The 24169-nt window shown below is 36.9% G+C and overlaps 1 protein-coding gene and 2 pseudogenes across 1 annotated transcript; 2 read left to right on the top strand and 1 right to left on the bottom strand.

The window, feature by feature from the left end:
* Positions 1–9414: 9414 nt before the first annotated feature.
* LOC120179789 (PHD finger protein ALFIN-LIKE 4-like) lies at positions 9415–12392 on the bottom strand. The gene is made up of 5 exons (XM_039185279.1): positions 12054–12392; positions 11915–11947; positions 10980–11208; positions 10188–10320; positions 9415–9862 (listed from the first exon to the last, which is right to left on the bottom strand). The coding sequence occupies exons 1-5, from the start codon at positions 12148–12150 to the stop codon at positions 9602–9604; spliced, it is 753 nt and encodes a 250-aa protein (XP_039041210.1). The 5' UTR covers positions 12151–12392; the 3' UTR covers positions 9415–9601.
* Positions 12393–12841: 449 nt separating this feature from the next.
* LOC120179794 lies at positions 12842–14711 on the top strand (annotated as a pseudogene).
* A 5154-nt stretch (positions 14712–19865) lies between these two features.
* LOC120179793 lies at positions 19866–20753 on the top strand (annotated as a pseudogene).
* Positions 20754–24169: the final 3416 nt, after the last annotated feature.

The raw sequence follows: 24169 nt of genomic DNA, 5'->3' as shown, positions 1-24169 counted from the left end.
AAGTAAGCTATATGGAAATAATTTTGGGAACTACTGATGGTGTACCAAAAAAGGGTTTAAACTATGATTTTCAAAAGTTAAACTCTTTTACGAATTTGTGAGATTACTGGACTATGATTTGCACCTATTGTGATTTTATGGAAATGTTGGGACACACTGAGCCTAGCTCACCTTTTGAAAAAAATTTCCCCCTTTCATACTACTGTTGGTTAGATATCTCGGTTCGAGCACTTGGAGGATCAACATATCTCTTGAAGTAAATCAGATTGTAATGTTTTTATCTTACAAATTGACTTTATTTTGGTGACATTGACCTTATTTTAAAATATCGGATTTTATAATGATGACTCTTTTGCTATTATTGCTCGGTTTATTGTGATTTTGAAATTGAAGACGTGTTTTAAATTAAATTATTATTTATGGTATATTTACGAGTTGGATTTGATAGTATAATTTGTTTATAATTTCATGTTATTATAATGTGATTTTATATTGATGAATAACGGTTTCGGAAAATGTCTTTAATAATGATAATGTGATCCACTAGACTTAGTCGAAACGTATAGGCCGGGTCTAGGGGGTTACATTTTTTTGGTATCAGAGCTTTTGGTTTTTAACCCTCGGACTGTGTATGAGTCCACATTGAAAATACGGTTTTGAAATATTTTACAAAACGAGTTACTAAGGCCATGTCACAAAGATATTAAGATTTTAACTATGTTCGAGACTCCAAGTGCTTATCTAACCTTAAGTTTATCTTCTGTAGTAATCTCGAGATCCACCAAAATGAGTGCTAGACGTGGTCGTTGAACTAGCCGTGGATGAGGTCGAGTGGCTAGATTTGCAGATCCGATTGATGAGATACGAGTAGATCCCCCACCTCCGATAGGTGATCCTGCTCCTACGACCCCAACGAATCTGCCTCCAGCCGCTGGTATTGGCATGACTACACCGATCATAAGAGCGACCGATATTGAGTCAGAGTCTACCGGAGTTGCTTTGGATGAGAATTTTGGTAGACAATTTCTGCAGTTAATACAGGGAGCAGTCATAGCTACTGGTGTTGTATCTGAGGTTCCTATTTCACAAACGTTGATTGCCAATGGAGTTAGAACTTTTGGGGGACAGATTGGTGGAGCTCCTACTGAAGTTGAGGATTGGCTCCAGGGTACAGAGAGACGCATGGATCAGTTGGGTTTGGACTCAACTAAGAGATATCTGGGTGCTGTAGCAATGTTAGATGGTAATGCCTACACTTGGTGGGAGTCAGTGACCAGTAGTGTTCCTACCGATCGTTTGACCTGGAATTTCTTTAAGGATCGCTTTCGGAGTCGTTTTATGGGAGAGCGCTACTTAGCTCAGAGACGACAACAGTTTCAAGACTTGGTTCAGGGAGACATGACTGTTTCTAAGTATGAGATCGAGTTCTTGAAGTTGCTGAAGTATGGATTCAGTATGGTACCTATTGAGAGAGATCGATGTCGTAAATTTGCCCTTGGACTCAGATACGAGCTGTGTAGGTAAGTTGTAACCCATCAGGATGAAATATTTGATGTGTCTGGTAGAGAGCGTGTTGATCAGGAACGATCTAAAAAATTTTCAGGCCCGATGGAGTCATCAGCACAGTCCGGGAAGAGGACTCGTACTTCAGCCCCTCAGAGAAGCAATACACGTTTCAGGCCTGCAGCATCCTCACCGTTAGTTGGCAGTCGAGGTGGTTCCTCGTCGTATTATAATGAGCCCCTTTGTGAGTATTGTGGTAAACAACACTCAGGAGAGTGTCGTAAGAAGATGGGTCTTTGCTATCAGTGTGGATCTAGTGGTCATTATCGGAGGGATTGTCCTCTGCTAGTTTCGTTTGAGCAGACCACTACCCAAACTCCTGTGCGTTCGCAGACTACAGTACATACCCCAATTAGAGATCATAGTCAAGGAAAGACTCGAGGACCAACGTCCAGGACAGACAATAGAGCCCAACCTCAGCAAAATAGAGGGCCAACAGCTTCTGAGGCTAGACAACCAGCTTTGGTTTATGCAACTAGACGTCGTGATGACAGAGATGAGCCTGAGGTTATTGCAGGTACATTTACTATTTATTCTACCCCATACTTTTCATTATTGGACAATGGCTCCACTCACTCCTATATATCGAGCTCGGTATCTCGAAACCTTCAGATTCTGATTGAGAACACTGAAAATACTGTTACAGTTACGAGTCCAGTAGGACAAGCGGTATTAGTGAATAAAGTATTTTGGCGTTGTCCTCTTGAGGTTTAGGGAGAAATTTTTCTCGCTAATCTTATGGAGCTTCCTTTAGAGGAGTTCGATCTAATTCTTGGGATGGATTTATGAATAAACACAAGGTAAATCTAGATTGCGAATACAAGCGGGCTACTCTGAAGACTTCAGATGGTCGGACTGTTGTGTTAATTGGTGAACGGCGTGGTTATCTCTCCAATATAGTTTCAGCGATGAAAATTGATCGTATGATCCGGAAGGGATATGAGACATTCATTGCTTGTATTTTTAACACCAAAGGTGCATTGTCCACGATCGAGGAGATTCGTACAGTTAGCGAGTTTCCTGATGTTTTTCCGGAGGAGTTGCCTGGGTTACCTCCTGATAGAGAGGTAGAGTTCGAGATTGAGACTTATCCGGGATCTTCACCTATTTCTATGGCACCTTATCGTATGGCTCCAAAGGAACTTAAGGAGTTGAAAATCCAATTGCAAGAATTATTCGATCAAGGATTTATCCGACATAGTACTTCACCATGGGGAGCTCCAGTTCTGTTCGTGAAAAAGAAGGATGGGTCGCTAAGATTATGTATTGACTATCGGAAATTGAACAAGATGACGGTCAAGAATAAATACCCACTACCTAGGATTGATGACTTATTTGATCAATTGCGATGAGCTACTGTATTCTCTAAGATTGATCTTCGTTCGGGGTATTATCAATTGAAAGTTAAAGGATCTGATGTTGCAAAAACGGCCATTCGCACTAGATCATTATGAATTTTTAGTGATGCCTTTTGGTTTGACGAACGCTCCTGCAACTTTCATGGATTTGATGAATCGGGTGTTCCGTCCATATTTGGATCAATTTGTGGTGGTCTTCATTGACGATATTCTGATCTATTCTCGTACTGAGGCAGAGCATGACGAGCATTTGAAGATCGTTCTACGAACTTTGAGAAAGCATCGTCTATATGCCAAACTAAGCAAGTGTGAGTTTTGGCTTCAAGAAGTGTCGTTTCTGGGGTATATTATTTCTGCGCGAGGTGTTCAGGTCGATCCCAGCAAGATAGAGGCTATTATGAATTGGAAACGACCTAAGAACGTATGAGATCCGCAGTTTCTTGGGCTTGGTGGTTATTATCGACGTTTTGTTGAGGGCTTCTCGATCATTGCTTCTCCTTTGACAAAGTTGTTAAGGAAGAATGTGCTGTTTGACTGGGGCGAGGCACAACAGAGCTTTGAGAAATTAAAGGCGGTTTTGACTCAAGCACCGGTGTTGATTCAACCAGAGTCCGGGAAGGATTTTACAGTGTATAGTGATGCGTCACATTCAGGACTTGGTTGTGTTTTAATGCAGGAAAGTAAGGTGGTGGCTTATGCATCCCGTCAGCTGCGACCGCATGAGTGTAACTATCCTACTCACGATTTGGAGTTGGCAGCAGCAATTTTGCCTTGAAGATTTGGAGACACTATCTTTATGGAGAGAAGTATTATATTTTCACGGATCATAAGAGCTTAAAGTATCTTCTGACCCAGAAGGAGCTTAATTTGAGACAGCGTCGCTGGTTAGAGCTTCTAAAGGATTATGATTGCGTGATTGATTATCACCCTGGTAAAGCTAACATTGTAGCGGATGCTTTGAGTCGAAAGACGGTATCGGAGTGAGGTCTTTAATGGCCAAGATGAATTTATATGACGATGGCACCTTGTTAGCAGAATTGCAAGTTAAGCTGACCTTGGTTGATGAGATCAAGGCTAAGAGCCCCTTAATAGCTCCTTGCTTTCCATTTTAGAGCAAGGGACAAACTCAGATTACACCCTTGATCAGGATGAAGTTTTATGCTTCAAAGGTCGGTATTGTGTGCCTAATGATGCTGAGTTGAGGCAGACTATCCTTATTGAGGCTCATAGTAGTCCATATGCTATGCACCCCGGTGGAGATAAGATGTACCGGAATTTGAGAGAGGTATCATTGGGTCGGTATGAAGAAGGACATTTCGAATTTTGTGGCTAGGTGTTTACTTGTCAAGTTAAGGCAGAACATCAACATCCATCAGGTTTGTTACAACCTATCAAGATTCCGGAATGGAAATGGGAGCGTATTACTATGGATTTTATTACCGGCTTACCTATAACTCCTTCGAAAAAAGATTCAATTTGGGTGATTGTTGACAGACTTACAAAGTCAGCTCACTTCATTCCTGTGCGGGTAAATTATACTTTAGACAAGCTGGCGAGATTGTATATTTCAGAGATTGTACGATTACATGGTGTTCCATTGTCTATTATTTCTGATCGAGATCCAAGATTTACTTCGAGATTTTGGAAGGCGCTAATACGGCTTTGGGAAAGATTGGATTATAGTACATCTTTCATCCACACACTGATGGTCAATCTGAGAGAGTGATTCAGATTCTGGAGGATATGTTACGGGGTTGCGTAATCGATTTTCATGGTAGTTGGGAGAACTTTTTGCCGTTGGCTGAATTTGCTTACAATAATAGTTATCAGACCAGCATTCGTATGGCACCTTATGAAGCACTCTATGGGCGTAAATGTCGTACTCCGATCTGTTGGACTGAGTTGCGTGATAGAAAAACGTTGGGACCTGAGTTAGTGCGTGAGACGGAGGACACAGTCAGATTAATCCGTGACCGTCTGAAAGAGGCAATTGATAGGCAGAAATCTTATGCAGATCAAAGGAGGAAGGATATACAGTTTGAGGTTGGAGATCAGGTCTTTTAAAAGTTTCACCCTGGAAGAAAGTATTGAGATTTGGACGTAAGGGTAAACTGAGTCCGCGATTTATTGGGCCGTATCGTATTTTAAAGAAAGTTAGACCTGTTGCTTATCAGATCGAGTTGCCTTCCCATCTTAGTCGTATTCATGATGTTTTTCATGTGTCTATGTTAAGGCGATACCGTCCAGATCCAAGTCACATCATTCAGGTTGAGGAAATAGAGCTGAGACCTGATTTGTCATATGAGGAAGAGCCCATTCATATCTTAGAAAGAGATGAGAGAGTTCTTCGGAATAGTCGCATTCCAATGGTCAAAGTTCAATGGAGTAATCGAGGCCCCTCAGAAGCTACTTGGGAGACATTGGAGTCAATGGAGGCTCAGTTTCCTCAACTGTTCTCATAAGGTAAATTTCGAGGACGAAATTTCTTGTAGAGGGGGAGAATTGTAACAACCCGAATATTTACAAAATAATAATTAATTGAAATTGGAGGTTAATTGTGAAAATTGGTAAATTGTTGGTGACTAAATCAAAATTTATGAGAGTTTATAGGCCATTTTAGAAGTGAAGGAAATCCAAGGACCAAGCCTTGAATTTACCCTAAAACTGTATGCAGCTTTGATTATAAGCGTGCATTTGGTTCTGATTTTCAGAACCAAAATGCTCCCAATTTTCCTTTCCTATACGCAGTTTCCAACTCCGATTCCGACGCCTTCCGAATTCCGATCGTTGTTTTGAAACCACCGTTGTGTTCATCATCGAGCGAGGAACAAACCCTTCAAATTAATTGAAGCGAAACGCGACCAAACGTTGGGAATTTCCAGTCAAAGTAGTGACGTTTTTGTTAGCTCTATCGCCGAGAAAATCTTAAATTCACTGCTGATCGTTGCTTCGTTTACGACACCTCCCGCACCATCGTGTTCCTTGTGCCGTTCCGAGTCCACCGGTGTTCCCCTTTTTCTCCGGCGGCGGCGGCGGCGCGTGGGGAGGTGAACCGGTCAAACTACCCGATTTGATGAATTCGAGCTCTCCGATGTTCAAAAATTTGAACAGAACTTTGTATGTATATCGAAAACGCTCAAAATAATTTTTAGAAAATTTTCCCTAATTTTTAGAGCCCCGGAGGACACCTCACGTGCCACACGCGCCGCCGTTGGGCGAGTGAGTGATCGATTCAACCGGTTTTCTTAAGGGTTTGACCTGTTTGACCGGTCACTACCCGACACCCGACCCGTTGACACGACCCGATCGTTGAAAGTTGACCGGTGCTATTCTGGTAAATAATTCAGTTTTGGTGCTATTCTGGTAAATAATTCGATTTTGGTGCTATTCTGGTAATTAATTTGAAATGGGTGCTATTTTGGTGATTATTTTAAAAAGGGTGCTATTTGTGTAAAATGTTCAATAGTTTTGACCTCCTTTGACCACTTTGACCGGCTATTAAACTCGTTAATTTTTCCTAGTACCTATCCTGATAGTTTTCGACGTGCCGAATCCGTTTCCGTGTCCGTTTCGTCAAATTCAAATCCGAAGGTCTCCAAATCGACAGTCAAAGTGGTTGACTTTGATTTTGACCAAGAATTTGAATTTTCGGAAAGTCATACTTTATGTATTTCGACGCCCTGATTCCGATTCCGCAATCCGTTTTCCAAATGCTGACTAGAAATACCCCAAATTGATAGTCAATCCCGAAAAATGCTTATATACTTAAGAAGTTTAGCTTTGAATAATTAAATAGGATTTGGGACTGATAAATATTATTGTTTGAAGGTACAAGAGACTCTCCGGATTGTTCGACAGCTCGACCCAGCTCTTCTAGATCAGTTAAACCACGTGTGCCAGTATTCACCCGTTCGAAAACTGTAGCAGAGCGTGGTGAAACCAGCAATCAGTAGATTTGCTATTTGAACCAATTGTCGAGGTGTGTTATTGAACTGTTTTATTGGTTTTAATATGTGGTACACCGAATTCATTGGTTATTGTTTTATGGATGCACCAATTTAATGTGACAATTTATGGAATATGGCTGCTATCTAATTTTTGTTTTGAAATGGTATATGATTACCATGTTTTTGGATTTATGGAATTTATGTCACGGTGCAATTGAATTTTGGAATTGAATTACGATGGAATAGCTCTGATCAAGCTAACTGGGCCTAATGTGACTCTTGAGGGCCCCAAGATGTTTCATTAGGTCGTCTTTCCTTTGCTGTGTGCTTAGGGTAATCTATATAGACTTATTGACTAGGGATTAAGGATACAAGCTTCAGAGCCTATCCTTAAGTCGGCTTTCTTTTTGCTATGTGCATAAAGTAAGTTATATGGAAAATAATTTTGGGAACTACTGATGGTGTACCAGAAAAGGGTTTAAACTATGATTTTCAAAAGTTAAACTCTTTTACGAATTTGTGAGATTACTGGACTATGATTTGTACCTATTGTGATTTTATGGAGATGTTGGGACACACTGAGCCTAGCTCACCTTTTGAAAAAATTTTCCCCCTTTCAGATACTATTGGTTAGATACCTCGGTTCGAGCACTTGGAGGATCAACATATCTCTTGAAGTAAATCAGATTGTAATGTTTTTATCTTGCAAATTGACTTTATTTTGGTGACATGGACCTTATTTTAAAATATCAAATTTTATAATGATGACTCTTTTGCTATTATTGCTCAGTTTATTGTGATTTTGAAATTGAAGACATGTTTTAAATTAAATTATTATTTATTGGTACTATATTTACGAGTTGGATTTTGATAGTATAATTTGTTTATAATTTCATGTTATTTATAATGTGATTTTATATTGATGGAATAACGGTTTCGGAAAATATCTTTAATAATCATAATGTGATCCACTAGACTTAGTCGAAACGCATAGGCCGGGTCTAGGGGTTACACAATCTCCTTTTATCTGAACCTTTTTCTCAGATATTGTTCATTTATCAATCTACCATGTCTAAATTGTAATGGAACTGTCAAGACTTCAAATTAAATGTGCTGACATTTTATTTTTGTTTATCTTTCTCTTTTTAGCAACAATAATTTAGTGTAGATATGGGTGCTAGGTGATGGGTTTCGTTACTTGCATGTATACTTGATGTTTAACCCAAAAATAAAAGATAAAATATTAAGTGGGTAAGGCGGATTAGATATGGTGGAACAATGCAAAAAGTTGCGGCATTTAATAGATTATTAGATATGGTAGATTAGTGCTCACTTTCATCTTAAATGTGGGAAGTAAATTTATGCTAGCTTAATCCAGAAACTGCCATTAGCATCGGTAAAAGCAAACAAGTAAAGAAGCAACGGTTGGCGGCAGCCGGCAGGCAACTGAGAGAAATGATAAATGATAGGGGCAGTTTACGTTTTCCTATTTTAAATATGGGAGTCGGAGTCGGGACTGAAAAACCAGGGGCCGATTGGAGCCTCTTGGATTTATCATGGACCATATCCAACACCAACCAGAAAACTACGGGCAGGGCAGGGCAGGCCTACCCACCATTCTCGTTCGGTGTTACCTCTCATTTTTATCCACAATTTCACCACAACAGCCATACAGCATACTTGTCTGTCTGAGACTGAAACCAATTTGATGACCTCTTTAAAAGAAAGTATGATCTCATACAAAACGCTACAGAAATCGATAACACTGCTCCATCTGCTCCGCTTACTTTTTTTATTAAAAAATAACGTATTTTATAATTTATGTCTTCCTCCGTTAAGAAAAAAGAAACTTCATCCATGGTAGATAGACGCAAAATCCGTGAACCAATTTGAGGTTTTGTGTCTCTAAAATGAACCCTACTTACAGCAGAGAAAACGTCTTGCTAGAAACGGACATAAGATTTTATGTCAAGGGAACGAAATTAAACTTATAAAATTTTAAGGGATAAAGTTAAACTAATAAAATTCTAGAAGATGAAAGCATAATTTTAATAAAAAATACACAGAAAAAATTTGAAATATATAGTAATTTTAAAATTTTAAGGTCCGACCACACCGCACCTCGTAGGTTTATCTCTGCTATTACTAATGAAAAGACCACCGTTGCAATCACTTTTCATGCTTATTTCATTTGGCAGTTGCAGTTACAATCTAGTAGAACCATTTCTTTTGCTTTTAATGGAGTTACAAAACCCAAACTGACAAAAAGTTGGCTCACACATGGCATGATACAAGTCATGTGCCTTTCATGGTGGATAAGGCGTCTCAATCAAGGAAATACGGGTCGAGTTAAACACCACTCGGCCCAAGAGCCATCATCAAGCAGGTCATTGTGATGGAATGAACCATGTCTTATACTTTGCTGTTGCTGCCCCCAAACAAGGAAAATAGAGTGAAAATAGATTTAAAAAAGGAAATGAATTCGCACGCACCTAAACACAAGAAGAATCAAGTCCGGTCTCCCTTCCAATATCTAAGAAAAATGATTCCCGGCCTTAATAACATCCTATTTTATAATAAACTTAAACAGAGAATTGCGACCCACACATAAAGTCTATGAAAGATATGCCAAGACAAAGGAACATAATTGACTAAGAAAATACTTGAGGCTTCTAGGCAGCTAGCAAAGTCCACAATGATAGAATTCACACACGAGACAGTAACTGGCCGTCATCAAGGCCGTGCTCTCTTGTTGTTACACGATGGGCATTTGTACTGCTTAATGTACTCTGCCTTAGCTGGTGTAATCTTGACACACTTTCCATGGAACCATTTCTCACATATGTCACAGCAAATCCAGAATTCATCAGCTCCATTATTTTCTCCACAAGCCCCACATAATGCATCTCCATGCTCCTCATCTTCTTCATCATCATCATCCTCTTCCTTTGGTGGCACTGGCTTTGAATATTTGGGTTGAGCTTCAGAACCTTGCTGCATTTTGTCAAACACAAAAGGGAAAAGAAAATTCTATTTTATAAGGTCTCCTTGAAAATTTGAAGTTACTTCCCTCTTTCGAGTCAGCCACCACCACGAGTAGAATGAAGTTTACATAAATATTGATGTAACAAACGACAGTGGCAACAGTTTCGAAGAACTACACTTAAACTGCTAGAGCTTTTGCAATGTCAGAAGCCATTTTCAAATAGTGAGAATAAATAATATTATGTTTTAGTTTCAACACCGCCAACCCATCATAACCCTAAAATCACACCTATTAAACGTTTGATGAAACAGTAAAGAAAAAGGTTTTCAGTACCTTAGAGTTTGACTTAGATTTGTAGCTGCTATGATTTAGACCCGAAGACCTCTCCTTCATCTGTTTCTTAGCCGCTCCTGTCACAACTTCGAATATTGTTGGAAGATCATTTATCATATTGAAAAGGCGTTTCCTGCATCACATCAATCAGCATGGTATAAACGAGTAAAAATTGTAGTGCAAAATATGGCAAACTTGTTATAGCCACATGCAAATCTAGTACACAGCATCCCAATTCCCAATTTAGTCAAGCTCACTATGCTATGCCTTGTTTCTAAATTCTAATGTAAACTCATAATTTGTAAGTGGTTCATGTTAAGGTTAATTTGTAATTTGGTTAACACCTAGAGCCGCTTTGCAAATAAATTAAACTAGCCAATGCAAATATATATATATATTTATAAACAAAACATTGAAAGTAAAAGAGAAATTAATCAATTATTTTACTGAACTAGGCTAGACTTGTGTGCATGCTAACTTAATAAATTAGCTTATTTCCAACTAGAATATGTAGAAAACCAAACCACTAGACTACACTTGGGTATTGTGAAAAATTAATTTGTAATTTGGTTAACACCTAGAGCCGCTTTGCAAATAAATTAAACTAGCCAATGCAAATATATATATATATTTATAAACAAAACATTGAAAGTAAAAGAGAAATTAATCAATTATTTTACTGAACTAGGCTAGACTTGTGTTCATGCTAACTTAATAAATTAGCTTATTTCCACTAGAATATGTAGATAAAAACCAAACCACTAGACTACACTTGGGTATTGTGAAAAATACCTATCAGCTTTATCAAATCCAAATCTAGCACCAAAATAGGAAGCCACAGAGAGTAACCACGCATCACTGTGCACAGCAACCAAAGACAACCAGTCCTTTTCTTGCATTCCATCTCTCGCAAAGTTAATACCCAGTGCGGGTTCTGGAAGCTCCGGAGGCACCTCTTCTGCAGGTAAATTCACTTCCCACTGCTCACTAGGAAATCCATAAAGGCAAAGATTCTCCTTTTCTGCAATCAAAATTTTAACATTTGAACTATCTCATTCCGTTCTTTGCATCTACAACTTCACAAGGTGGAACGAATAAAAGACAAGGTAACCACACTGAGTTTATTCCATCTGCATCCAACTTCAGACGCACATGTTTTTTCATCCAAATCAAAGCCATCTAAAATTGCCAATAAGAATCAAGCAGTGATAACAATCTTAAATTTTCTGGCCAACAAAACAATACAAAGGATTGTTCATGCCAACTTCTACAAAAGTATAGTTGTTAAAAGAAAGAAAGAAGACCTACATTTCTAACACAACAAGGAACAACAACAGTAATGTTGAAATGATTAAATCCACAATACCTAAACATACAGATATCATACTTACTCAGTCGGCTCAACAAATCATTTTTATTTTCAAAGAGAAAATGATATTTAAGCAGAAAATGGTAACCACATAATTAAAGCGCTTCTTCAGGCCATAAGTCTAAACAACAATAAAGCTACAATCTTAAATATCATGTGGGGTACACTAATAACTTCATTTATACTAAACTTTAGACAACTTCAATCACCGGACTTGAATTTTCTGCTTCATTTATAAATGAAAAGAAAACGACATGTAAAATAAAAACTGTAATTTCAATTTCAAGATAAATCATTACATCAACCCAACAAAACAAAGCCCATAAATTAATTCTCCATAAAACCCAAAACGCAGTACCTGGATCACACTGCTGGTAAAATTCCTCCACATCTGAAACGACAAAGGATAACCCAAAAAACAAAAGATGGTTAAGAAAATGGAAGTCATGTAAGAGGAAAAGAGCAGTGAATATACAAGGAGAGTTGGGAAGTATCACCAGTAGTAAGGGCTTTAATCATGCCAGCTCGACGACCCTTGAAATCCCGGAAGACTTCTTCAACGGAACGTGGGTTGTACGGAACACCGCCATCCATAGTCCGGACTGATTGTTTTCTTCCTTTTCGCTTCTCTTTCAAAGAGAAGGCTTTTTTGTTTGGGAGAGTGGGGATCGAGAAGCAGAGAAAAAGGGAAGGAAACGTACTGTGAGGGTGAGAGGAAAAGGAGGGAAAAGAAAGATTAACAAAGGCAGAATTTGTTTTAGTTTTAAAGAGTAATTAACTGACCCTTTCTCTTTGTTTCTCTCTAGGACTATGGAGGGAGAAAGAAGGAAAGGCATAAATATGTGAGCCAATTCGTGAACAAAAAAATGGGATAATAATCCCTTTTTTATATTAAAAATAGAAGAAAAAAATTTAAAGAGAAGGCCATTTCACAAAATTACATAAATTTTCAATAAATAAATATGTATATATTATAAAATAATTATTTTCTTAGTTGGTATTTGAAGTTCAGAATTTTTAAATTAAATTTACAACTTGCACCGTCGGTTTCAATTAAAAGCTCCTTGTACCACCAAAAAAGCAAATGGCCCAGAAGCGACAAACTAAACAAAAAGTGAAATAATAAAAGGAAAAATTGAGTCAACGATCTCATGGTTTAAGGATCTCATTCCCACAATCTCACGCTCTCTTCTGGTCAAAACACATTTCTCAAAAGAACATTCTTGGTTCCTACTATCCCCAGAAACCTTTACCAAAAGCTCCAATTCCCAGCTTAACTTCCATAATGTCATCAGCTTTCAAGCCTGAACAAGGCTTTGCCGTATTAGTATATATCAGTTGTTTTTAACTGTGTGTGATATAGTGGTGCGTGATCTGTTTTGGGTTGTTGCTATAGATCAAGATTGGGCTTTGCCAGTTGTCGGTGACACCTGATAAAGAGAGGAACATAAAGCATGCTCGTAAGGCCTGCTCAAAAGGGTGCTCAGCTTGTTGTATTGCCTGTGAGTTTTTTGTTTCTTCTTGTCTCTGTCTCAAGGTTTCTCTTTTCTAATACTCGAATGAGGGTTTTCGTTAGGTAACAGTTTGTGCATAACTTATCTTGGTTGTATCAGATTCCAGGCTTGAAAATTGAGAAGCTTACTGGGTTTTAGGACATTGTGTCGTACCAGATAAATTAAAATTGTAAACCAATTAATTGTTGCGTATGACTGCGTGGATGATTTATACTTCAATCTTGTTACTCGGACAAAGCTAGCCTTGAATGGTGATCATGCGTCTTAGTTGAAGCTTTTTTTTTCTTTTTAATATTTTTTTTGGTGAAAATGGAAGTTAAGATTTTCATGTGAGCCAAATATATGGTGGAATATTTAACCATGTTGGTGGTCCATGAAATGGTGGGTTTAGTGTTCACCAATTACGTGTAATAGTTTTTGTGATTCAACATCTCAAGGCCCTCTCTTTCTGTCTGTCATTCTGTATCAGGAAATATGGAACAGCCCATATTCGAATGAGAGTTTCCCAGTTTATGATGAAGAAATAGATGCAGGGCATAATTTATCTCCTTCAACAACTATGTTGGCTGAAGTTTCTGCTCAACTAAGGATCACGATAGTTGGAGGCTCTATACCTGAGCGCTGTGAGGATAAGTTGTATAAAAAGCTGAAAGCCAAGCACCGCAAGGTAGAGGCACTTCCAATCCCACATGGTAGTGTATAGAAAATGAACTCTATTCTGGAGCCACATGTTATTTATTGTCCATTACACAAAATGATTTTGCTATGGTGCAACATCTGTCAATTCATCATCTGAATATAAATGCATACATCTACATGTATTACTAGACGACTAAGCCACTTAAATTTTAATACTCGGTCATTGTTCTGATTGTGTCAAGTTTAAACCTTGATGTCTGCTGCAAGAAAATGATCATTGGTCTTAAGCTTTATATTTACCTTTTGCCACTAACTTATCAGTATGCTAGTCTTATCAAGCATAAAAATTTGTGATTTATGTTGTCGAGTTGGTTGCTTCCTTTAGGCAATCCAATAGTTCACTGATATCATTTTGAAGATGCCCTCCGGAGCTGGTGTGCATAATATTTATGAATTCTTTGGAACTACAGATCCACCTTTTTAATATTGACATTCCTGGGAAGATTACATTTATGGAATCCAAGACCCTTACTGCTGGGGAGACTCCTACCATTGTGGACACATGTTAATGTTTCCTTAAGACTTCGCATGCATGGACATGTTACCCTGTCCATAATTTTTGTTTGAATCATTTTCTAGATCATATATGGTAAATCATCTTCTCCCTTGTCATATAACATTTATCTGGTCCTTACATCTGTGCCATTATTGGATGAAATACTTACTAAGATCCTCTTCAATTAGATTTCACTGACAAGGAATTGTTTTCAGCATTGGAATATACTAGGTACGTAATATTTTAAGTGGGAATCTAATATCATCAATAGTTCATGCAGATGTTGGGGAATTGGTATAGGGATTTGTTATGACGTTCAATTTCAGGAATTGTCCATGATATATGCCTCAAGAGGTGTCTTTACTTCTCCATTAAACCTTTATACAATTAATTTCATTTTCAACATTGGCTTATGGAAATTCTTCTTCAATTGGCGAGTCGGATGAGATGATAGGAATTCGGCTCAAGTGATCGGCTACTAAGTTTTCTCGCCCCTTCTTATCTTTTATTTCCAAGTTGAATTCTTGAAGGAGTATAATCCAACGAATTAGCCTCTGCTTTGCTTCATTCATGCTCATCAAGTACCGTAATGCTGCATGATTAAAAACGATAATGTTAGTACCAAGTAAATATGATCGAAAATTTTCTAAAGCAAACACTATGGCAAAAAGTTCTTTTTTGGTTGTAGAGTAATTTCTTTGAGCCGAGTCTAAGGTGCGGCTCCTTGCCAATTTTTTGGCTGAGAACCGCGCCAACGTTAGTGTCGGAGGCATCGCACATCAGCTCGAATGGATATTCCCAGTTTGGTGGTTGCACACTTGGTGTCGTGATTAGTTTTTCCTTTGATGTGTTCCATCTTTTTTGGCACTCTGGATTAAAGTCAAAAGCTTGGTTTTTTTTGGAGAAGATTGCATAACGATTGCGTTATCATTGAAAAGTTCTTGACAAACCGTCGATAAAATCCTGCATGGCCAAGAAAAAAAATGCACTTCCCTTATTGTAGTGTGGTAAGGGAGTGAGAGAATAACATCGGTCTTGGCTTTATTGATCGTAATACTGTTAGAAGAAACAACGTGTCCTTTAATCAACCTTTTATCGACCATGAAATGACATATTTTGTAGTTTAAAAGAAGGTTGTATTCTAGGTATCGCTTTAAAACATTTGATAAATTAAAAATGCATTCGAAAAAAGTATTACCATATACCGTGAAGTCATCCATGAATACCACTACACCTTTCTCGACAAAATCAGAAAAAATATTGAGCATGTAACGTTGAAATGTGGCAGGTGTATTGCATAATCCGAAGGGCATTCGCCTATAAGCGAATGTTCCGAAAGGGCATGTGAACATCATCTTTTCTTGATCTTCAAGTGCCATCGGGATTTTGAAGAAACCTGAAAATCCATCGAGAGAATAATAGTGAGTTTTACTGCTAATCTTTCTATTAATTGATCAATAACAGGTAAAGGTAAAGGAAAATGATCTTTGTGAGTTAGAGAGTTCAACTTCATGTAATCTATGTAAACTCGTCACCCATTTTGTACTATAGTTGGAACTAACTCACCTTCTAGGTTTTTGATTACCATAACATCGATCTTCTTAAGTACAACATGAACCAGACTTACCCAACTACTATCCGAGATTGAATAAATGACTCCGGCGTCAAGAAGCTTCTGAATTTCCTTCTTTACCCCTTCCACCATCGGCATATTTAGTCGGCGTTGTCTTTATCGTGATGGTTTTGCTCATTCTTCGATCTTAATCTTGTTCATACAAGTTGAGGGACTTAACCCCTTAATATCGGCTATGGCCCAACCAATAGTTTCTTTATGCGCACACAAAATCGTTACAAGATCTTATTCCTCTTCCTTGGTTAATTTGTTCGACACAATCACTGGTAAAGTATCATTATCGCCCAAAAAATACGTACTTCAAGTGATCTAGTAATTCATTTAATTTGATTTGAAGAGCATGCAAAATAGAAGGAAAAAGTTTAGATTTCAAAGGTGAAGTAATTTCATCATAACAAATAGAATTAATGGAAAAAGTTTGTTCAAACTCCCTCAATTCACCATAAAAATCGTCCAATTCCCTGCAAAACTTATCGACGCAGTTAGTTTCAATAAATTCATCAACCACAGGCTAAATCATATCAACAAAATTAATACCTTGAATATTTTCAATATATCATATTACTTTATAAACATTAAATTTAATGATATCACCGTCGAATTTTATTGTGAGAATACCGCTCCTCACGTCGATTTTTGTATTGGCAGTGCTAAACAAAGGTCACCCAAGGAGAATCTCAGATGAAGTATTTGAGCGGTCATTTTCCATGTCGACGACATAGAAATCGGTCGAAAAGATTAGCTCATTTACCTTTACTAAGACGTTCTTTAAGAGTCATTTTAGGTAGATAACTGAGTGATCCACAAATTGAATGGTAATTCTTGTGTCCTTCAATGGTTTGGCTGAAAGAGTATTGTAAACGGATAAAGGAATCACGTTTATTGAGGCTCTCAAATCACACATCGCCCTCTTAATGCTCACTTTACGATCTTACAAGGTATAACGAACATACCTTGATCCTTCAACTTCGGTGGAACCCGTCAGGTCAAAATCGTAGAAACGTGCTCTCTAAGGTTTACTTTCTCATGACCGGTAAGTCTTCTTTTAGTATTACAAAGCACTTTAAGGAAATGGGCATACCTTGGGACCTTCTGGATTACTTCTAAGAGTGGGATATTGATCTCAACTTTCAGGAAGACATCTAGGATCTCCTTATCTTTAGTTTGCTTGTCTTTCTTTATGAATCTTGATGGGAAATGAGGTGGTGCGGCATATGGGGATGGTGCAGATTCGGGTATTTGATTCTTCTTCTTTTGAATTATGGCATCATCCTCTTTTTTCTTGTGGGAGTTAGCGTCACTTGCCTCATCGTTCTCCAAGTCAATTGCTTATTCATCCATTTTCTAGGATTTGGTGTCAATCTTCTCTTGGATTGGTTGCTCGACAATTGTTCTGCTTTTAAGAGTGATGACCCTCACATTCTCCCGTGGGTTCACTTCGTTTTGAAAGGGAAACTTCACGTGTGATTCTAAGCGGCCCACAGTTTGTACCAATTGACTTATTTGTTTGTCAATTTTTTGTAAGTGTGACTCTGTGCAATTATTAAATTTTTCTTGAGATTACGCTAATCTCTCCACAAGGGACTCTCAAGTGAAGTCTTCGGCGGTTGATATGGTTGCATTGTCCTCGATTGGTAAGCTTGATTCAGCCTATGGTTTTGTGCATAGCTGAAATTAGGATGATCCTACCACCCCAGATTGTATGTATTGCTATAGGGATTATAGGGCCTTTGGGGAGGTTTGAGAAAATTACCCACCGTTGAAATTAATTCCCTTGCTTGGTTTGGTGTCATGTTGATGAGAGCTCCCCCACTAGCAGTGTCGATAATTTTATCTCCATGGGAAGCAAACCTTCATAGAAATATTGTAGAAATGTGTGTTTGATCAATCCGTGGCACGGACAGCTCGCACATAGCTTCTTGAATCGCTCCCAGTAGTTGTAAAGTGACTCCTCATTCTTCTGTTTAATTCCTAGGATGCTTCGCCTCAGTCGTTTGCCTTCGCAGCTGGAAAAAATCTGTCAAAAAAAATACGATTTAAGTCAACCCAAGTATTTATCGAATTTGGTGGTAAGTAAAATAGTCATTCTTTTGCAATTCCAGAAAGTGAAAATGGAAATGTTCGTAATTTAATTTGGTCTCCGAATACTCCCTGAGGTTTCATGCTTGAATAGACCAAATGAAATTTGGCTAAGTACTTGTACAAACTTTTTCTAGGAAGGCCATGAAAGGTTGGAATTAAATGTATCAAACCCGTCTTGAGTTGAAACGGCGTATCGCCTTGAGGAAAGGAAATACAAAGTGGTTATTGAACATCAGGAGTTGCGAGTTCAAGGATGGTTTGATCGCCCATTGGTTCTGGATGTTATGTGTCTTATGTTAGATTTGCAAAGGATGTGAAATCAGCTTCGATTGGATTTGTGCACTGCGTTGAATATATTGAATCTTCAGAACTTGCTTGTTTTTGTCGTTTCTTTATTTTCTCATGAAGTGTATGATCATGAATTCGTCTCGCTCGCGCTTCGATTTCCAGATCAAATTCTTCTAATGTGTTCGGATTCTTCTTGGTCATAAATTAAAAACAAGAAAATTAAATCAATAACACTGTCGTAGTCCCCGACAGAGGTGCCAATTTTGACACGCGACGTTATGATGTCAAAATAAATAGCCTTAATCCCAATAAAATGAATAAGAATAAGTATAATAGTGAGAGTAAGGGTCGATCCACAGGGACTAGGAGTTTGACAATTTCCTCGCTTTTGATCTAGCTTTAGGCGTGATTTGTAAAAAAATTAGAGAGAGATTTTGGAGAATTAAAGCGAAGTAATAAAATTGATTGAAATAAAATAAAATAGTAAATGAAGAAAATAAAATTCAATTGTTAAATATCAGCCTTGGGCTAAAGCTTTTGCCTCGATTTAAATCGATCCTCAAATAAGATTTTTACAGTCTATAGGGACCAACCCCTATAACTATCTCTCTCTCTCAAATGAATCAAGAATCTAAAATCAATTTTCAGATCTCAATTCTTTGTGAGTTAATAGGGACAATCACTTATTATTTGAGTTAATAGCGACAATCACTTATTAATTCAACACCTTTAAATTCTGGAAAAACCCAACTTGGATTCTATCGTCTTAATTGAGAATCTAACCCGATTTCAGTTTCCCTTAGCGGATTGTTGCTAAGTGTGTTCACAGAAAGTTGAATGTGCCACAAGCCAATCCTTCATCTCAACTATTAATCAAAACCAAAATTCAATTCCAACGTGCACTTTTTGAATCTCACGACTTAGAATCGAGTCATTGCTCTAGCCCTTGGCTATAGAAAACTTAACTAAGCATGGTAGAAACCATACTTAGCATTTTGAAAGAAAAAATAAAGTAACTTGAAAAGTAAAAAGGAAAGAAACAAACAAGAGTTGAATGAAATCTAAATGAAAATCGATGCTAGAGGCTTACCCAATGGGGTATTTATAGTCCTAAAAAATCTAGAAAATAATATCCAAAACAAAAGCTAATTCATGAAGATAATTCCTAAAAATAAAAATAAGATAAATCCTAATTTAGAATTAAAATTCAGCTAATTCTCCTTCTCGATGCCACTACTTATTGGATCTTCTAGAAGCTGCTGACTGGGCCTTCTAGAAGCTGTTGATTGGGTGCTACGTCACCTACCACATCAGCTACCAAATCATAACCACGTCAGCTACCACATAATCTCCACATCAGCTTCCACATCAGTCGCTGACTATATGCCATGTCAGGCGTGTCATGTCCTAAGTCGTGCCTACTAATCCGGCCATGAATCCATAAAAATATAAAAAAATTGCACGATTTCGCTATTCTTAACATACTTTTTTGAATTATCCTGTATCGAAAATGAATAAAAAGGCCCAAGTTAGCAACTAAAATTATCTAATCAAGGAGTAATTAATCATAAAATAATGTATAATTTAAACACTAATCATCTCTACTCTTAATGTTGAACGAGATCTTCGTGGCATCGATAAATCTCATGATCAACCATTTTCTGTTGTTTCTATTTATAGGATTGTCATTTAATCGTTATGTATTCATAATTATTTATGAGGAAAATACTGCACTCGATTGATGTGGTTTTAGTTTTAACATGCAACAATAACAGATGTAGATCAGTATGGTAGACTTGGCCTTCAAAGAGGATGTTCTTATGAATAGGTCCTTAATCAAATCAGTTATAACATGTACTCCCGTCTTGTAAGTTCCTTCCTTTTTTTAATACTTGGGGTGCCATTGTGTTTCAGGTCACAGTGGCATTCAGAAAAGGTTGATTAACTCCTGAATCAGGGATTAGATGAAGAAGAACTCAACAAGAAAATGGATCTCTTTAAAGTTAGTCTTTGAAGCTTAACAACATTGATATCATATAATTAATAACTCAATTATGTGATTATATATAAGTTGAGAACTTCATTTCTTTCTCAGGAATCATACTCGATTTTGTCATCGGAGGAAGAAAGAAGGTTGTGTGACTAGAGCTTGGCAAAAAGTGAAAACCCAAATAGATATGCCTGGCCTTTTGAGGTAGATATAACCCAAACTCCCAAGGAGGACCCTCTACCAGGGGTAATTAATCAACCATATTCATTTCACACGAGTTTATTTTTAGCTGGTTATAATTAGCAGTTTCAAATCATAATGAGAGTAGAACCAGAGGACATTGGGCCGACGAGATTGGTGGGATATTTCTTTCTTGGATGGCTAATATTGTCGGTCGTGTTGTCTATCGTCCTTGCTCGATAGAGGATTTGTTTTTATTCTGTAATATAGTCATCACAAATGTTCTTTTCTCCACGAATTTGGATGAAGAGAACTGCCAACATTATCATTCTTTAGCAACACAATTAAAATGATATCACTGTCTAATAATTTGGGTAATTTGTTGGTATTTTAATGAAAATAAAACTTAATAGAGGAAGGGAATTAAATTTAAACAACATTCAGAATTTAAATAAAATAAAATCAACAATCCACTAACAATGTTTTCCTAAATTTAAACAATAATTAATAACTTTATCCTAAACTTAAGAAACACTCAAGTAATACATAACTAAAAATAGAAGCAAACATAAACACTCTTCCTTACATTAGTAACTTCAAACACCAAATGTTGTTCTCAAAATTTCAAATTTACTTATTGAAAGTTGTTTGGTGAAGATATCTGCAAGTTGTCCCTCTGTTTTGTGATGAACCAATATAACATCATTTTGTTTTTGCATTTCCCTCGAAACCAAAAGTTAAATATGAAACGTTTAGTCTTTTCATGAAACACTGGATTATGGGAAATTATTATGGCAGCTTGATTATCAACAAATACTATTGTGCATTCTTTTTGTTTAAGATTAAGATCACTTAATAATTTTATCAACGACAAAGCTTAACTAACAACGAATACTACAACGATAAATTTTGCTTCAGTGGTGAATTGAGCCACATTTTCTTTCTTCTTTGAGCTCCATGAGAAAACATCATATCCAAAAATGAAATAATAGTCTGGAGTACTCCTCGTGTTATCATAAGGTGTTTGATCTTCCTCATAAGGTTTATAACCATACCAAGCCTCATAAGGTGTTTGGTCATTAACTATTTTTGTGGGTAGTCTATTATGTAAGAAAATTGAGGTATGAGATGCTTCTACCCAGAAATAATTGGGTAAATTCTTTTCATGAAACATACATCTAGTCATTTCTAAGATGTATTTGTTTCATCTTTCACTAAATCTATTTTGCTGTAGTGAATAGGGAGCTGTCAATTGGATGCTCAATGTCATATTCTTCATAAAATGCATTAAAATTTTATGACGTATATTTATTTCCATTATCAAACCTCTATATTTGAATGCATTGCCACTTTGATTTTTCACAATCCTTTTGAATTTTCAAAATGCTCCAATAATTTTTTACTTGAATTTTAAGAAGAAAATCCAATACATTCTTGTAAAATCGTCAATAAAAGTAGCATAATATTGATTACCTACTAACGAAATAGTTCTTTGAGGTCCATAAATGTATGTGTGAATCAAGTGCAACTTATAAATGACTCTTTATGCCGTCTTTGGAAATAACTTTCTACTTTGCTTTCCAAACTAACAAGTCTTACATGTCAATATGTGTTCATCAAGTTTTAGAAGATCCATTGTCATGATTTTGGATTTCATCTTTAATATCCCCAAATAGTGATAATGTTTGAGCCTTCTTTGCACAACATTGTGAGACATTCTTTTGCTAGAAAAGTCGATTTCTTTTCTTGTATCGGATTGAGTGAAAGAAGTTCTTACTGTCATCTTTACTTTGAACATTTTCTGACCTGTAGCATCCTCTATCACACATGTCTTCTTCATGAATTTCACTTAGAATCCCTTCTCTACTAATTGACCAATGTTAAGCAAATTTTGATCAATATCATGTAAATAAAGAACATCAGTAATAAACTTGATACTTGAACAACTTGCAATGGCTATGATCCCTTTTCTTTTGACAGCAATGTATTAATCATTTTTAATTCTAACCTTCTTGGACTCGGTACTCTTCAATTCTTTAAACAACTCGTTGTCATGTGTCATATGATTAGTGCAACCCCTATCAATGAACTAACTTTCACTCATTTTGTGACTAGTAAAACAAGTTGCAACAAAAAATTGATTATCATCTGCTTAATCTACTACTTGTGCTTCATCTTGTTGTTGTTTTTTATACTTTAAGTAATAGTTTCATGTCCCATTTGGTTACACTTGCTACACTTTGCATCTGGTCTTCTCCAACACTTGAAAGAAAAAAGACATTTCTTTCGACAATGTTGACACGAAGGATAGCCATTTTTTACTCGTGGTCTTCTATTCCAGGCTTTTTTTATTCTCAAACGCATATTTGTCTCCACCCTCAACGTGAAACTTTTTTCTTTGGCCTCATGCTCTTTTCTTCATCTTGATGCTTAATCGATAGAGAATCTTCAATGGCCTCTTTCTTGCCTCATTACACACGCCTTTGTTTTTGTGCTTGTAAAGCACTTAAGAGTTCCACCAAAGTAATCTTTGACATATCTTTCGTGTTCTCTAAGGTGGTAATGATGGCCTCAAAACTCTCAAGTATTATTACAATGATTTTCTGCACAATCTTTGAATCTACTAGAGACGAACCTCAATGAGCGTATCATAATACTCTTTGACTGTCTTGGTCTCCTTCATCTTCTGCAGCTAGAATTCATGTAGAAGATTCAATACGCATCCCGTAAAATTTTTCATCTCTTTCGTACTCATCCTTGAGACAATCACATATCTCATTTACTGACTTTAAAGACATAATTTCGGTGAAAATAGTTGATGATGTTGCAACAAATAAACAAGTTTTTTTCATTTTTTTGTGCTTTGATATATACTATGATGGGGTTAGTTGATAATGCAGGAATCTCAGTTTTTTTTCAACTATTCCCAAAGATATACAACCACTAAGTAAGTCTCCGTGTGTACTGCCCAAACTGGATAATTGTCTCCATCAAATATAGGTAAAACAATCAAAGAAAAATTACTTTCATCTTTCATAAGATAACAAGCACTAACATAGGTCTCTCAAGAGAAAATCTATGTTACCAATTATTTGGTATTTTTGTAATGCCTCGATTCCACGGTTAGGAGTTCGAGCTAAATCGAGATAGAATTATTCATACCCAATAAGCTTGTGAAAAGCCATTATCCAAGTATGTATTAATTAGCTTAGGTTGAGCCTATTAGGGAACAAAAAGGGGAGTATCTTAAATTGAGTTTATTATAGGGAGGACCAAAGTTGTTATTTACCCTAAAAGTTTTGTAAAGGTTAAATTATATTAAATGGGATTATGTCACACATTGGAACATGTCTCACTCATCTCTGATACCACTAAATGTAACCCCTTCAGATCGATGCGGGTAATCTGATCTTATTCGAGGTGTCACATTAGGGCCACCGGAGTGACCCACAGTAAAAATATAAAAAAAAATTAAACTTTTTGTTAAAATGCTTAAAATCATAAAATAATTTATAAATATAAAAATAAAATTTAACAATATTCAGAAATAAAATAGATATCTGACTCTGATATAAAAACAAAATACAAGCTACATGCCCCCTAATCACATGCACCGTACTCCACAAGTAACACCGATGAAACTCCCTTACTGACGTCGATAGTTGCACTGGTTCAATTCTCTTAACCTGAAAAGGGTGAGTAACAGAGTGAGCTTTGGAAAGCTCAGTAAT

This window comes from Hibiscus syriacus, unplaced genomic scaffold (genome assembly GCF_006381635.1).
Source record: "Hibiscus syriacus cultivar Baekdansim isolate YM2019G1 unplaced genomic scaffold, ASM638163v2 tig00112453_pilon, whole genome shotgun sequence".
NCBI classification, from domain to species: Eukaryota; Viridiplantae; Streptophyta; class Magnoliopsida; order Malvales; family Malvaceae; genus Hibiscus; species Hibiscus syriacus.
The sequence above is the reverse complement of the archived record's forward strand: the minus strand, read 5'-3'. Positions and strand labels throughout refer to the sequence as shown.

Bases quoted from the DNA above. Each gene is read 5' to 3' on its own strand.
- LOC120179789 (XM_039185279.1), bottom strand. From the start codon at position 12,150: ATGGATGGCGGTGTTCCGTACAACCCACGTTCCGTTGAAGAAGTCTTC. The intron at 11,948-12,053 runs GTGATACTTCCC...TTGTCGTTTCAG, and splicing joins GATTAAAGCCCTTACTACTG to ATGTGGAGGAATTTTACCAG. The intron at 9,863-10,187 runs GTACTGAAAACC...GACAAAATGCAG, and splicing joins AATCTAAGTCAAACTCTAAG to CAAGGTTCTGAAGCTCAACC.